Below are 16,801 nucleotides of genomic sequence, written 5' to 3'. Positions count from 1 at the left end.
AATTTTATTTATTTTTTACTTTTATATTTTCCCAGGATGTTTTGAAGTAATTCAAGCAAGCAGTACATTTATAATCAGGAAAAAATTAATTTAAAAAGTACAATTAAGTAAGAGAGTAACAGGAGTAAACCAAATCCAATGGCTCTGTGTTGTTTTTCTTGTTTCACTAGGCCACCAGCTCCTGGCCAGCAGGGATTCTGATATGAGCTTACTCACTGTGACTGTTAAGGCATCGCACGGACTGTGAAGCATTTCACTGTAAAGAGATTCTCTGTTCTTTGCCTACAGCTGGTGTTCCCTGACATTTGTTTCAGGCTCTGTGTTATCTCAGACTCAGGAGAAGTAATGGAACCCTGGTCAGCATATGGGAGACCCAGATTCCTGTCAGTGTGCCTGGACTCCACTTCTAATAAGGAACTTTCTGTTCTGTTTCTATTTTTATTTTTTTTTTAATTTATAAAACCTCTTAGTTTCAGGTATACAGCTAAGTGATTCAGTGATATGTGTGTGTGTGTGTATGTGTGTGTGTGTGTGTATATATATATATATATATATATATACACACACACACACACATACACACATTCTTTTTTAGATTCTTTTCTATTATAGGTTATTATAAGATATCGAATATATTAATAGTTCCCTGTGCTATACAGCAGGTCCTTGAATTGTTTATCTATTTTATATATAGTAGTCTGTATATTTCAATCCCAAATCCTAATTTATCCCTCTTCCCCTTTTCCCCCTTGGTAACCATAAGTTTGTTTTCTATGTCTGTGAGTCTTCTTCTGTTTTGTAAATAAGTTTATTTGTATCATGTTTTTAGATTCCACATATAAGTGGTATCATGTGATACTTGTCTTTCTTCTGCCTTGTTTCTGAGACCAACCTTTAAACCTCATCTTCCAGTTCTAGTCACCAGATTCCTGTCTTGCTTCTGGTCTAAGTGCCCTCAACTGTACAAATCCATAACGTATTAAAAAAAAGAAAAAAGGTTTGCCTCCAATCAAGCAAGCCCTCAAATAATCTACTTATGAGCAGAAGTTTTGTCAGTAAATGAAAATGTGCAGTGTAACATGACACTCTGACATGAACAAAAAAATGAAACCAGCTCATTAAGTTTTAGACAATATATCCGTCATTACCAGTTGTTTTAATTTCAAAGAAGGAGGAACTCTGGCATCTATTATCATACAGAGTAAATAAATTAGATCTATTGTGAACATAAAGCAGGCAGTTACAATGGCATCTTCATGTATCTATTATAATGTTGACAAGCTAAGCAATACATTTCCCCCCCTTTCAAAGAAGATGTATGAATTTTTTATGCCTGGTTATTTATTTCTATCTTTTCTGAATGACAGGTATAGAATCCATTGTCAAAATTACCAAGAACCTTTTAGAAACAAATCATGAGGCTGTTGAGTACTATACCTCTGTTAATACTAAGTACTAATTACTCACAAATAAAGTCTATAAGAAGAGACACTACTCAAAGCCCAGACTCTTAGAAACATTACCACAGTTTTTGACATTCTCACCTCCAGGACATAAATTATTAATTTTGGGTGAAGCTACCTCACTGAGTTTGCCAATCGATGAGTGAAACTTATATGCTTTAGTTTTATTTTTAGCATCACAGGGGAGATAAGAGAGAAATACGAACAACCTGCAGAAAAGGCACATGACTGTGTTATTGTTCTAGATACTCTAATCGGTGGTGAGCCTTAGGTGGCCCTCTCACTTGTCACTCATTCCCCCCACTCCACTGTTGTATATGGGCCACTTGGGTAAAAAATACCCAGGCTAAAAGAGCGAGACAAATAAATCCAATATCTAAAATGACCATGCGGATCAAACAGAATCAAGGTTTGAAGAGGGCTTCTTTCCATTGTCTATTTAAATATCATGGTATTTGGAGAAGAGGCCAAAATTTTAAATATAAGGTATACCTTATACCTTAATATTTAAATATAAGGTATAATTTTAAATATAAGGTTTGTGTTTGCTGTACTTCCCAAAGTTAAACAGGGAAGGTTCTGGAGGATAAATAAGAAGCTATGCTTTACAGGGCAGAGGAGATCAAGAGTAATTATGTTCAGCAACTTTTAGAAAACACTTTGCATCCAAGGAAGGCATATTTAAAAACAATCACGGGGCTTCCCTGGTGGCACAGTGGTTGAGAGTCCGCCTGCCGATGCAGGGGACACGGGTTCGTGCCCTGGTCCGGGAAGATCCCACATGCCGCGGAGCGGCTGGGCCCGTGAGCCATGGCCACTAAGCCTGCGCGTCCGGAGCCTTTGCTCTGCAACGGGAGAGGCCACAGCAGTGAGAGGCCCGCGTACCGGAAAAAAAAAAAAAAAAGAAAAAAGCAATCACATTTTGCAACAATGCTGGGAAAAAGGAAGTCATTATCAACACCCTCAATCTTTAAATTAGATGAGCAGAGATCTGTTCTATTTATTCTGTAGCTGCAAACTGGCTAAAGAATGTGGCTATCTGTATACCAGAAATTAACGTGCTGGCTTGAACAAAAAACAGCTAAAACACACTGACTACCCAATGAACACTTCACAATGTGCTCCATCAGCCTCCCCATCCACTCACTATTCATGTCACGTCTCTGTGCTTGGCTCCCACTATTCCTTCTGCTCGAAATCCCTTTCCCCTCCTCATTTGCCAAGGCAAACTGCTTTCGTTCAAGGCCCTGCTGCAGTGCTGGCTCTCTGTGGATCTCTTCAGATCTCCCAATCAGGGTCCACCATTCCATTCCCATTCTCCCAAAAGACTGCATTAGGGTCTCTACTAGAGACTTCCTGTGTACGTATCTGTCGCCCCTTGAGTTTCCTGAGTTACATTGGTGCCTCATTAATCCTTTTTTTCCGTCAGCACCCAGACAATACCTAGCTGACAGTGAGAACTGAGTACACTGAGATAGGAATTTATTCAAGAGATATACTGTAAAAAACTAAAAATAGAGTTATCACATGATCCTGCAATCCACTCCTGGGCATGCATCCAGAGAAAACTATAATTCAAAAAGATATATGTACCCCAATGTTCATAGCAGCACAGTTTACAATAGCCAAGACATGGAAGCAACCTAAATGTCCCTCAACAGATGAATGGATAAAAAGAAGATGTGGTGTGTATACCCCCCCACACACAATGGAATATTACTCAGCCATAGAAAAGAATGAAACAATGCCATTTGCAGCAACGTGGATGGACCTAGAGATTACCAGATTAAGTGAAGCAGTCAGAAAAAGACAAATATCATATGATATCACTTATATGTGGAATCTAAATTCCACAAATGAACTTATTTTGTAAACCAGAAATAGATTTACAGACATGGAAGACAAACTTATGGTTACCAAAGGGGAAAGGGGAGGAGAGAGACAAATCAGGAGTTTGGGATTAACATATACAAACTACTATTTATAAAATAAACAACAAAGACCTACTGTATAGCACAGGGAACTACATTCAATATCTTGCAATAACTTATAATGGAAAAGAATCTGAAAAAATACATATACATGCATGTATAACTGAATCACTTTGCTGTATACCTGAAACTAACACAACATTGCAAATTAACTACACATCAACTTAAAAAATAGTTATGAAAAAAAGAGAGATGCTGTACCAGGACCCTAACACCGTGTTCGCCTGCATAAGGTCATGTCAGTGTATTAGTACGGAAAAGAGTAAAAGCTATTTGAAATAGGGTTTCAGTCATGTTCTGCTATGCCTAGCTTTTGGGATGATTATAGTAGTTGCTCCAAAAACCACCTTCGATGCATTGATTTCTGTATCTGTTGGGTACAGGTATCCCCTGCTTTTTCAAAGTTTGCTTTACACCACTTCGCTTTTACAAAAGAATTAGTACCTGTTTTCGCTAACCGAAAGAAATGTGAAGAGGATTTTTGCTTTTAGGAAAAAAGGCAAAAAGAGAAAATAGCATTCAGCGTTTGTCTTGCAGGAGCCATTATAAAGGCAGTGCATTCCCCCAGCAGTGACAGTGGCACTACCATGCTCCTTCCCCAGAAACTACATTCAGCATCTCAGCATGAAACTGCTGTACCTGTGAACTGTGTCTGTGAGTGTCTGTGCTTTAGCTCAATTTATTTTGTGCATCCGTTAGCAAGACGTGTCCGAAGGTAATTGCTTCATCACTTTGCACCATTCCAGGTTACGGGAAGTTTCCTAGGAACACTACTTTCGGATAGCAGGGGGAACCTGTGTACACTTTAATATTGACCTTTCTCCGTGAGAGAATGAAGTGTGCTATGATGATATAAGTCTTTCTTCAGGGGACTAGGTATTAACTCTTACTTAGAACCAGAAGAATGCTGTTCCTTAACTTGGTTTCCACCATGAAATAGCAACTAACCTCAGAAACGAATCTAAGTGTCCTTTTAACTAGTGACAACAATAACCACTATAATTTGTGTTGGACTTTATGTTTACAAAGCACTTTGTGGGTATTCTTTTATTCTCATAACATTCTGTTCCTGAATTAGGAACTCTGCTTCTGTTCAACACTTAACATTTAGAGGGTTGATTCAACAAATCCCTCCTTCTTAGTGAATTACACCCTACTCCTGTTCTACTCTAAAATAAACCACCACAGTGCCAGGAGAATTTGTAAGACCCTAAATGTGCCTGGCTCAAGTAACACAAAAATACTAGTTGGATAAAGAATGTTTTCCAAGATCAGTGAAGAGACAGAATTCTTTCCTCCTGTTCCATCTGTGCCGCAACAAAAGAGAATGATGCTGCCAGAACTAAAGCTCACATGAGCTGTTTTTCTCCCCAGAAACTAAAAGGTTCTGGTCAGGTAGATCGTGTCTGAGATCCTGATGCTGTTTCTCTAATTATCTGGAAGAACCCGAGGCTGATGCCCATGTCCTATGCATGCAAGAACAGGAAATGAGAATGAGATCACTGAGTTAAAAGCAGGGAGTCTTGGGGATGAGTCTTGGGCTAAAGTGATGTTTATGAAGCTGCTCTAGGAAGAAGTTTCTCTTGTCTAAAACAGATGCTCTCGGGAGCATCTTCACCCCCTATCTTCACTTTGGTTTGGGAACCCTCAACCTTCTAGAATGTCCACAAACCAGGAAGTAACTCCTTCAAGTCCATATCCCACTTCTTCCCACCTCCACAATTCATTCCAGCCCCAGCCTGAGCTCAAATCCAACCTGCACCTTGAAGGAGGGAGGGGAGGGGAAAGGAGGTGCTTTATAGAGCTTGACCCTTCCTTTGTCTGTAATATCAGCTTTACCCTTGTCAGTTTATTTTACCTTATTCTCAAGAGTGCTAGGGGGCTACCCTGGTGGCGCAGTGGTTGAGAGTCTGCCTGCCAATGCAGGGGACGCGGGTTCGAGCCCTGGTCTGGGAGGATCTCACATGCCGCAGAGCAACTAAGCCCGTGCGCCACAACTACTGAGCCTGTGCTCTAGAGCCCGTGAGCCACAACTACTGAGCCCGCGTGCCACAACTACTGAAGGCCGCACGCCTAAAGCCCGTGCTCCGCAACAGGAGAAGCCACCACAGTGAGAAGCCCACGCACTGCAGCCAAGAGTAGCCCTGCTCGCCGCAACTGGAGGTAGCCCACACACAGCCACGAAGACACAGTGCAGCCAAAAATAAACAAATTAAATAAATAAATTAAAAAAAAAAGAAGCTTTTAAAAAAAGTGCTAGGAATGTATAAATGACTTGGGAAACTGGGACAATTCAAAGTCATGGTCTTTTGCATTATCTGGTTTCCAAAAATAATTACTTGACCTTCCATGTGAGTTGGGCACTCAAAGATCAACAGTCACTCCTAAGATCACCAAGAACAACCTTTAAACCGAAAAGTCAGTTTGCTATTCTATTAGCTGCTCTGCAGAGTCACAGGATAAGTAAACATGGTCGTATCTGTTAAAAAGAAGAGTTTAAATTGACTCTTAAGAGGGTTCCTCATTAGAGAACACCTAGATGGGAATTATATATCTTAGCATAATAAACATTATTGAGTCAAAGTTTACAGTGTTCATCCACATGACTTGTTCCTCACCAGCATACTCTAGAAAGAGTGATATGGTGACTGTAGTCTTGAGCACTTAGCTTTCCTACTGACCTACAGGTACTGAGTGAAATTGCAGACTGTTCTCTGGTTTGTTTCAGGCTGTCAATCAATCCAATGCTTTGGAGAACATTAGCCCCCCTCCAGGGGACTGCTTCAACCATAGCACATTCCGTGGGTCAGAGCCACTTCCCAGTTTTCACCAGCTGAATGCCGCTGCTCCAAAGAGAGCTCTGACAGGTTGCTGGAAATTTTCCTCTTATCAAAGATGTCTCCTAATCTCTAAGTCTTCATTTCTGCAACTGGATGTCCTGACATTTACTGGAAGTGTAATGTACCGGAGATAGGTATAGGAGCTCTCACAAACTCAACAGGCGGGAAGAGGGCGTACCTAGAGCTTGATTCATTCTCCTTCTCCACTAAAGCCCATTAGAATGCTCTATTTCTTATCTTGTCACTTGATTGTACTCAGGAATTGGTGAGTTAGACAAGCATGTTTCAACTCAGTCTTCAACTCTCTGGATAATACTAAAATCAAAAGCTCACCGAACCATGATATGTCTCATTTGATAGAAAAGTGCCTTCTCATTTATACAAAGATATCTGGAAATAGTGAGTCAGAAACTATTATAATACGTGTAAGTCTAGGACATACATACAAAACCCCAAACTCAAACCCTAAAACCCCCCAAAACAAAAAACCAGCATCAAATGATTCATTAACTCCTAAGGGAGGACAGCTTAAGAATGACAAATGTTAATCAAGGAAGAAATGACAATGTCTTAGCGTGTTGTGAGAGGGGGCACTTCAAAACTATGTCTTTTATTTGTCTTTGGAGAGGGAAGGGGACTGAATAGTGCCAAGACTGGAGTAATTTACCCTTAAATTATTTATATGCAAAACTATTAACCTACATAAAATGAAGCTGGATGATCCTAGAGCTTCCGTGAGCTCCTTGAGCTTGCCTGCTGTTAATCAGATGTCAGATAATGGTGAAAAACTGAGGGTATTTAGGATAATGAGAAAATGACAATCCTACTTACATTACAGATCCCCAGGTATGCAAGTAGTTACTGGAGTTTTGTTATTATTATCCCCTTTAAAAATAATTTTTAAATCACACAAATAATATACTCATATTTTCCTTAAAAAATTAAAAATATTAAATTTTTAAAATATTTTTATAAGGATAAAAATCCCCTAACCACCACACCCAATCCAACTCCACTGTTGACAATAGCCAACATCTGCATTTTCTATGCCAGAAACCCTGCTAAGAGTTTACAGGAATATCTTTTTAATTTTCACAAATTCCTGCTAAAGTGAGTTCAATTATTATCCCCATTTTGCAGAGGAGGAAACTGAGCCATAGCACACTTATGTCCCCCATTAACTCAGGTGCCCACTCTTAGTAGTTAGGGACACATCCATCCAGGTTTTTCTATGGATCCCTGTACATTTATGAGTACTCATAGCACATGCAGGGTGTTGCTGTTTTGTTTCATTAAAAAACCTTAAATGGTATCATACTATACATATCCAATCTACAATTTGCGTTTCTCCCTGACAGTTCATAAATCCTAACTCATTCTATTTATTTACTTATTTATTTGTTTGTTTGTTTGTGGTACGCGGGCCTCTCACTGTTGTGCCCTCTCCCATTGCGGAGCACAGGCTCCGGACGCGCAGGCTCAGCGGCCACAGCTCACAGGCCCAGCCGCTCCACGGCATGTGGGATCTTCCCAGTCCGGGACACGAACCTGTGTCCCCCGCATCGGCAGGCAGACTCTCAACCACTGCGCCACCAGGAAAGCCCTAACTCATTCTTTTTAATTGCTGTCTAGTGTACTACAGCTGTAGCATTCTCCTAGTGACAAGCATGAAGGTTATTTTTGATTTTTCACTTATAGAAATGACGCTATAGTGAAAGTCTTGTGCAAGCTTTCTCATTCACAAGGGCAGCTGCTTGGGTGGATATCAAGATATGGAAGTGCTGGGTGATGCTGAGTGCATGTTTAAATTTTAATAGATACTGCTAAATTGTCCTCCAAGATATGTACCACTAGTATGTAAATACATATTTTCCTATTACCATGCCAAAATCTGATATTATCAATCTTCAAGTTTTTGCCAAGCTAAGGAATCATGTTTTAATACGCATTTCCCTGATTACAATAAAGGTTGTGTTAGGCAACACCATCTGACTGGTAATTAAATGATAAAGTGAGTTAAAGTAGGGCAACATAAAAAATGTATATATACATTAAGCGTATTATTTATTTTAAAATACATGGATGTGCATTCCCCCTCCCATCTTCTGACACAGGAACAAGGCTTCACAAGTAAGGGATCACTGACTGGGGCTCTACATATACTTTCTGCATTAACCACATCCTTATAATGTGCATCTAAGATTCCCTGGTTTGGTTTCTTAAGGGAAGTGAGAATGTAAAAGCCTTGTGAAATAATCTGAGTGCAGAATTTAATTTAATTTAACCGTAAGTTTTTAGTAATTGCCTTCATCAAGATTTTCCAAAGCATTTAATTTAATTTTCACAAAACAGCTCTCTTTCCACACTTGTGTTTCATTGGTTTACATATTACCTAACTAAATTACATAATTACAATGACATTCAACCAGTATAAGCAGGTTAGGAAACTGGTGCTTGGAAAACACACATTTAACTGAGAGAGCAAAAGCACAGAGGTATTCTAGAGAGTAGCCCACCAGCCATTCTGTGAGCCCACCCCGGACTGAAGTCAGCATCTTTCAGAGGGGTGTGTGAGAGTCTTCTAACGCAGCAGGTTGGGTAAGAGACTAGCCACTGTTCTAGTGATGTGGAACATCTTTTCATATGCTTATTACCCAATATCCTCTACTGTGAACCATCTGTTCATTTCATTTACCTATTTTTCTAGTGGATTAGCCTTTTCTTAATTATTTACAAGTGTTCTTTAGAAATCCCAGTACTAATCCTTTGTCTTTTATGTCATAAATATTTTCTCCCAGGATGTTGCCTATCTATTAACTACTTTTCTGTAGTTATTCTGTCTTGCAGAAGTACTTAATTTTGATCTAATGAAATAAACTATTTTTCTTTCTTTTTTAAATATATTTATTTATTTATTTTTGGCTGCATTGGGTCTTCGTTGCTGAGTGCGGGCTTTCTCTAGTTGCAGTGAGTGGAGACTACTTTTTGTTGCAGTGCGCGGGCTTCTCATTGTGGTGGCTTCTCTTGTTGCAGAGCACGGGCTCTAGGGTGTGGGCTTCAGTAGTAGTGGCACATGGGCTCAGGAGTTGTGGCTCGTGGGCTCTAGAGCGCAGGCTCAGAAGTTCTGGCCCATGGGCTTAGCTGCTCTGCGGCATGTGGGATCTTCCTGGACCAGGGCTCGAACTCGTGTCCCCTGCATTGGCAGGTGGATCCTTAACCACTGCAGCACCAGGGAAGTCCCACTATTTTTCTTTCTTCATAGTTTTTGCTTTCTATGTCCTAAGAAAGCCTCCCCTGCTTTGCTAAGATTCTAAACATAGTCTCCTATGTTTTCTTCTAATACTTCAATAACTTTATAATTCCCAGATTCCAGATGAGGAACTTGAAGTTCAGAAGTTTTAGATATTTGACCAAAATTATAAAGCTAGAAATAACCTGGGATCCATATTGATATATATTTATATATAATCTCCAAAGCCAATGCTACTACTTTATACTACCTTCCTGAAGAAGGAATTAAAGTCTGAGAGAAGTAAAGTGAAATACATGGATGTCCAACAGTGGTAAAAACTGGATGAATGCACATGTTTGTACTGAGTACATAAATGGTTGACATATAAATGACTCATCATCAGCCACAGAAAACCAGCACAATCTCTTCCACCCACAGAAACCGTGGTCAATAGTATTTAGATGTCCCAAGTGACTGGACATCTAAATACTATTGAGCAACTACTAGGTACAAAGTAATAGTTGGACCTTGAGGTCCAACTTCTCTTATTCATACATTCCTCCATCCACATTCAAGCAAACAAAAATATACCGAACACCTAGCATGTCCCAGGTAACAAGCGCCACACACTCATAGATGTGGACTTTGCTAGACTCCTTCGTATGGATAGTCTGCAAGTTCCTAAAGCTTTGCTTGCTCAAAACCAGCCTCTACATTCGCAATGTACCTTGAGTTGTGGTCATTTAGGTCACATGCCTTCTATCTGCTACCAGAAAGTGAGCCCATTAGGGTGATGAGATTTACATTATGCTCCTCTGCATCCCCCAAAGCACAGAGCCTAAGGCCCTGACAGTACAGGTGTTCTGTTACTGCAGTTACTACACTGTCATGCGATGGATGCTTCCCTTCCTCTCTTGTGGACCACATTTGATCTTTTAAGGGTGGGCAAGAGTGAGTAATGAATAATGAATGAATGAATGAACACTTTGTATTTTCATCAAACACAGCCTTCTTAGTGATTTTATCTTTTCATTGAGGTCACTATTTATTCTCACCACTACCGGTCATCTTTCTAGGTGTCACAGTCTTGTTATTACCATTATCTCCTGAGTCCTCTGTCTTCCTTTAATACCTATAAGAAGCTGTCAAATCTTGTTGCTTCTATTGCAACCTTGCCTAAACCTTTTCTATGCTCCCTGCCACTACCTTGGTTCAGGTTCACTATCTCTTGCAAAAACTATTATGAATGATCTCCCACCCAGGCTCCCCATACTACTCCATATTACACCTGCTGATTCCACATAAATTTTCCTGAATCATAATCTCATTCTGACAATCCCTAGCTTAAAAACTTCAAAGGCTCCCATTAATCCACTGAATTGATTTTGGACCTCTCAGCTAGACATCAAAGCTCTGTGTATGACCCCATCTAAGTTTTGCCTCTAATTTCCCGCTGCTCTCCTACTGATGCCTTCTCCTGACCCCTCCCGCTCCCCAATCAAACAGGACCATGTACTTTTTATTAAATACGTTTTGTGTTTTCCACCTCTGTTACTTCAGCCTGGGGCACTCTCCCTCATTCTATCCTTTGAGGCCCACTGTAAACACCAGCTCTTTCATCAAGTAGGTCCTGATCCACAACAGACAAGATATCTGCCTTCTTTGATATCGGCAGCTCTTTGTGTTGTCTTCTTGGAACCGATCTTGTTTTATTTATCTAACCCTGCTTTATTTATAGTCATTTGGTACTTACCTTGTTTACTGCAATACAAGCGCCTTGTGGTAAGAGTCAGTGGTTTCCTTATTTTTGTGTTTATCTGCAGAGTTTGGGACAGAGCCTTGTACACAGAGGCACCCAGTAAGCTACTGGTTGACCTGAACAGTTCCGTCAACTCTACTGTAAGCTCCTCGAGGACAGTGACTTTAAGTACACTGTGTCTCTCAACACAAGTAAGGGCCTTATGCATAACAGGTACTCAAAACATACTTGTTTAAGGAATTTCATGGTTCCAGAGCAAGATTTTTCAAAACAGATGTAACACTGGCATTAACCTAAAACATTCACTTAAATCTCTCTCACCAATTAACGTAAAAGAAAAAGAAAAGGAACACTGACTCTAACGTTCATTATTCTTTCCTTTCGTTTTATGTGATAATGCCTAACTCTTATTAAGTGCTTATCACGTACCAGGCACTGCACTCAAAGTTTTACAACAATCACCTCGTGTAATCCTCCCAAGAGCACCATGAAGCACTGTCTTTTTCCCCAATGGATGGGCAGGAGGTTCAGAGAAGTAAAGTAACTTGATCCTGCAATGAGTAAGTGGCAGAGCTGAGATCAGAATCCAGGCAGTTTCTGCCTCCAAAAACCCATGGTTGTCACCGTGATGCCATATGCCTTGGTTATGTTTGCCAACCCTTTTAATTTCAACAGTTTGGGTAAAAAAAAAATCTTTTAAAAAGTACTTCAAGCTACATCTTAAAATCATTCTTTGAAACGTAAGAACAACTTGACTCTCAGATTATTTTAATGGACGTAAAAATAAAGAATTGTTAAGTCTATCTCATCCACCTTCCAATGTAAGCTTCAAATTTAGGAGGCTGTTTTCTCAAACGGCATGCATGGTCAGTACTTGATTATGCATCCCCCCAAATGGAGGTGACAAAGGTAACATACTTCCAAATAACTGAAAATCATTTAATTTTGGAACGCAGTCTAGAAATCTCGGAACCAAAAATAACCATTTAGTCCCCATTCTCCTTGTAAGTCTTCATATACTTGAAAACTCCTCTTGGTGGCCTGGACTCTGATTCGCTGGCAGAGTAAAGTGGTGTGGGGTTGACATAGATAATCCATGAGTAAATAGGCCAGAATTTCTCTCTTTTTGAATCTCCATTCAGTCTGCATGGAAAAGCACTAGCACCAATTTTGACCACAGTGCTGAAAAAGAATACACTAGCACCAAGGGGCTGATAGACTATGAAACTGAGAGAGAAGGAAAAAAGTTGTACTGGCCCTAAATATGATGAGAGCAACACTGAGGAAAAACTCACAAGCTGTAAGATAAAAGTCATTGCTTTCCTTAGGATTTCAGAGATACAAGCATGTGAAGTAGAGATGGACGCTAGTAGTTACATCTAAGAAAGAGCCACCAGCGGACTGGTCACCAATGTCTCTTTAGCCTCCAATGGAAATACTATTACTAAAGATGGGATTCATAACTTAAGATGAAATTATATCAAGCAACGACAAACTTTGTTCAATAAAATACAGTAGAAAACTGACTACTGATGTTTCAACTACTCAGATCTTCTATTTATCTATTCAAAGCAAAAAAAAAATTCATGTAAAAAGTCTGATAATATTAACTTCACTATTTAGTCATAGCTACCTTTTCTGGATTTAAGTATTGATGTTAAAATATACCACAGGTATGATGAACCTCTGTGACTTAAGGGATACCTTAAAATCCAAATCCCATTTATAAAGCAAAATTTATCACAGTGTTTTTCACTCCTTTAAAATGATCTAAAATACTCAGTTGTTGATACTTGAGTTTTTCAAGTTGTAGATCATATGTTCAGAAAAGAATAGAGGAAAAAGAGTGAGCCTGTTATGTTCATTAGTGTATCATGGAAAAAGGACAGCCTTAAATACTCATGAGCACTGGTGAATATTCTGCCGACTCCTTCTGCTGTAGCAGAAATCAGAAAAACAAAAACAAAGCACATAACGGAAAAAGGAGTTTAAGTCAAGTGAAAATATTTTATGACATTGCAAACTTCTTAAAAATACATTGACTCAAACATGAAAAAAATAGCAAGCAATTAACCCCAAAATAAAAGAGAAAAACAATTCTACTCCAACATAACTGAATAAATGCATATTCTTAACAACCTGTAATCTCTTAAGAAATCAGCTAATATGATAATTTACTGTTTAAGAGATGGAATATTAAGGTGGAACATGTATATTGATTTGTATTAGAGAAAGAGGTTCCTAACAATCTGTTTCAGATCATAAGAATTCTCACGTTAACTCAAAACCCACAATACCTTAACAGTGTGAATGTGAAGCACAAATTTGATAAAGACCTACCTTCAAAGTACCTTATTTTCCTTTGAAAGGCAACTTCCTTAACAACACTACATATGGAGAATAATGAAACTTAGCCATTCACTGTGATCTGGACACGAGTTAAAGGATGCAGAGAAAAAGAAAAAAGGTAATGCCCCCCCCATAAAACTCATTCCTACTTTATGCTTTTTCCTTTAAATTTAACCATTTTGAAATACTAATAATTTTGCTACATTTCCCCTGAAACATTCTCTATGAAGATTAAAGAAGGGCTTGTTCAAAAACAAACAGGATACAGGAGTACTGGTACAGCTTCCAGGCAAGCTATAAATAGCAATGGCATTTTCAAGAAATCTCATGCCAGTGTGTAAGCTGCAGTTTAAACATGCAGTGAAGATTTTATTATAATGCTGTCACCAAAATTCATTGTTATACGAGAAATTCAATGCTTACCAAGTTTTCTTGGTTCCTGGCTGCTATTTTTTGCTCCTCTTCTGCCCCATTTTTCATGTATTTGACCTCTTCCACTGGTTTGATCCTATACTCATCTGAGTGCCAAAAAAGAAAAGACATTTTATAACTTTTTTCACAATGGGAGAAAAGTGTCAGTAAGAAAAGCCCAACAGCATAATTTGTTAGAGCCCTTTCCCTGCAGCCTTTCTATGTGGTTCATTTGAAACAATCTGGAAGAAGCTTAACCAGCCTCTTTTTATGAGGCACTCTCCTCTGTCTACTTGGCAAAGCTCAGCACCACGAAGGCAGCTAATGGAAGTGGCACTGCCTGGTCCTTTCACAGAGAGCAGATGGTGGCAGCAGAAACAGGTTATTCCATATCTCAAGCCTATTCGGAATTTATACGCATTAGGGCATATCACATAATGGTTTAGGGAGATTTTTCTCCTTGAGAATATTAGTTCAAAATGCCTGTGGCAGCAACGTTATGCAGTACGTTCACACCTGAATTTCTTTCTTTTGGAAACACAAAGTAAGACTAAAGAGCTTAACTGATCAACAAATAGATATACACAATTGGAAATTGAAATTTTCCTGTTGGTGATCCCCATATTAAATGTGGAACACGGCTTCCCTGGTGGCGCAGTCGGTGAGAGTCCGCCTGCTGATGAAGGGGACACGGGTTCGTGCCCCGGTCCGGGAGGATCCCACGTGCCGCGCGGAGCGGCTGGGCCCGTGAGCCATGGCCGCTGAGCCTGCGCGTCCGGAGCCTGTGCCCCGCAATGGGGGAGGCCACAACAGTGAGAGGCCCACGTACCGCAAAAAAAAAAAAAAATAATAATAATAAATAAATGTGGAACAGTCTGCAACAATTTCATATGATACATACAGACTTTAATCTCTCTGTAAAGTCACACACATGAACAGCCATAATATCACACGGCTCTAATTGGTAGGTATATCTATCACTCAAGGCGGAGAGTATAGTGGGCCATGGACTGGACCTGGACTTTGCAACAGCCAGAGAGAGAGTACAACAAACTCCAATATCAAAACACGTCATAGAACAAACTTGGGAAAACTTGCAATTAAAGTTCCTCTCCAGGGTAGAGGTTTGGTGATGACTATGATGACATTTTCACCAGATTTCTGTCAATAGGAAATGACTTGGGCACACTAAGGTCAAAACAGGTGTGACTTTGAGTCATCTTTAGTCCAGTGTGTAGGAAAAATCACAGACATTATGGAATTAGAAAATTTCATCAACCAACAAACTGATGATTGCCTAGCATATGACATGGAATAATGTCTATAAAAGGCTACCTAATAGACAGATGTCTATCACTAGGGAGTCGCAATATATTTTCTTATTGCCTGTGGTTAATTTGCTACAATGACTATATGCTTATATAATTTCTTGCCTTACTATTTATAATACCATTTCCTATATAGTTTCAGGCTTCCTCATACTATCCCTTAACATGCTACCCCCAAAGATGTTTGTTACAGTAATATTTCTTCAAGTAATTATGCTGTTCCAGTGTTTCTCAAAATTATCATCCTTATGAAAGTAATACATTTGCATATATCTGAATAAAGACTCCATGGTCACAGCTGAGCCAATTGTTTTTTCCATCTGACAATTCAAGGTAGTTATTGACTCTGCTTCTTTCTAAAGAAATTAGAAAGACTGGTATGAGGTTACAGTAATGAGTCCTTTAGGAATACCACGTCCTAAATGTATTAACAAGTTACTCAATGGGTTCTGATCCACAATTACAAAATACAGAATTTCACATTCCAATCTGGTATTCAGGAGAGAAAAAAATAAGAGTAAATTAATAAATTTGGCACATTTAATTAAGGATTATTTACTCAGAAGTTGGAAAAGCACTTGTTAATCGAAAAAGAAAAGACCCTGTCTAATTATGTGTCCCATGCAATTAAACAGAGACAAAAATAAAGGAAAAAAATAATAGCTAAAGATGGGTCTCCCTAACTTCAGTTTGGAACATTAATATTTATAAATGATGGTTCACTGGGATAATTACTAACATTTAACTGAACTAAATTGTGATCTTAATTACTTACAGTGAGTCTCTAATTATTTAAATATAAATTACACACATACACACATATTTGTTTTAAACACAATTCCAGTGGACTCTAGGATTTTGTCTAGAGGACACAAACCTCACATGATGACATGGGGAAAGCACAACATTTTAGGACCTAAGCAGAACCTTCTGAAAGAGCCTCCCAAAAGATGCCCCTTTGCCTGCGGCACAGCAAAAGGTTTCTTCTAGAGGGGACCCGCCCTTGCCTTGCCCGCTGTCCTCTCCCACCCCTAAGCCACAGCCCACAGTAGACGCTCTCTAAACAGCTGAGTGATATTCAATCTTCATTCTCTTTTTATCCCTCCAGGAAACGCAGCTGAATTCAAAGTATCAATAGCAGACAAACTATTAATATTTTTCTAATATTTTTCTTCAATGAAGAAAAGCTGCTGGCTACGTCTTTCAAAGCAGTGTTATTCCACATACAGACTTTTTATAATATCACCAATTTAGAAAGAGGATAGGTTTTAGCGTGTCATTAACAAACATGCCTGGCTAGCCAATGCTGTCTTTGTGGAACACGCTATGACTGGATAAAAAAGAAAAACAAACAGCCACGACTGCAAAGCCAGACCTATCATTATTACTTACATAACACACTGCACAGAATCCATCGTGGTATGAAAC

At 39.2% G+C, this 16,801-nt stretch overlaps 1 protein-coding gene across 1 annotated transcript in view; it reads right to left on the bottom strand.

Annotated features, from left to right (window-relative positions):
* LOC308610185 (uncharacterized protein C1orf21) overlaps nt 1-16,801 on the bottom strand; it is a 233,901-nt gene that overhangs the window by 101,607 nt on the left and 115,493 nt on the right. Inside the window, exon 3 of the mRNA XM_081223531.1 lies at nt 14,058-14,152. Within this exon, the coding sequence (XP_081079657.1) occupies nt 14,058-14,152 (95 nt within the window). The remainder of the gene's footprint in view (nt 1-14,057; nt 14,153-16,801) is intronic.

Source organism: Mesoplodon bidens (genome assembly GCF_964165515.1).
Source record: "Mesoplodon bidens genome assembly, chromosome: 2".
Lineage (NCBI taxonomy): Eukaryota > Metazoa > Chordata > Mammalia > Artiodactyla > Ziphiidae > Mesoplodon > Mesoplodon bidens.
Note: the sequence above shows the minus strand (reverse complement) of the source record. Positions and strands in the feature narration are given on the sequence as shown.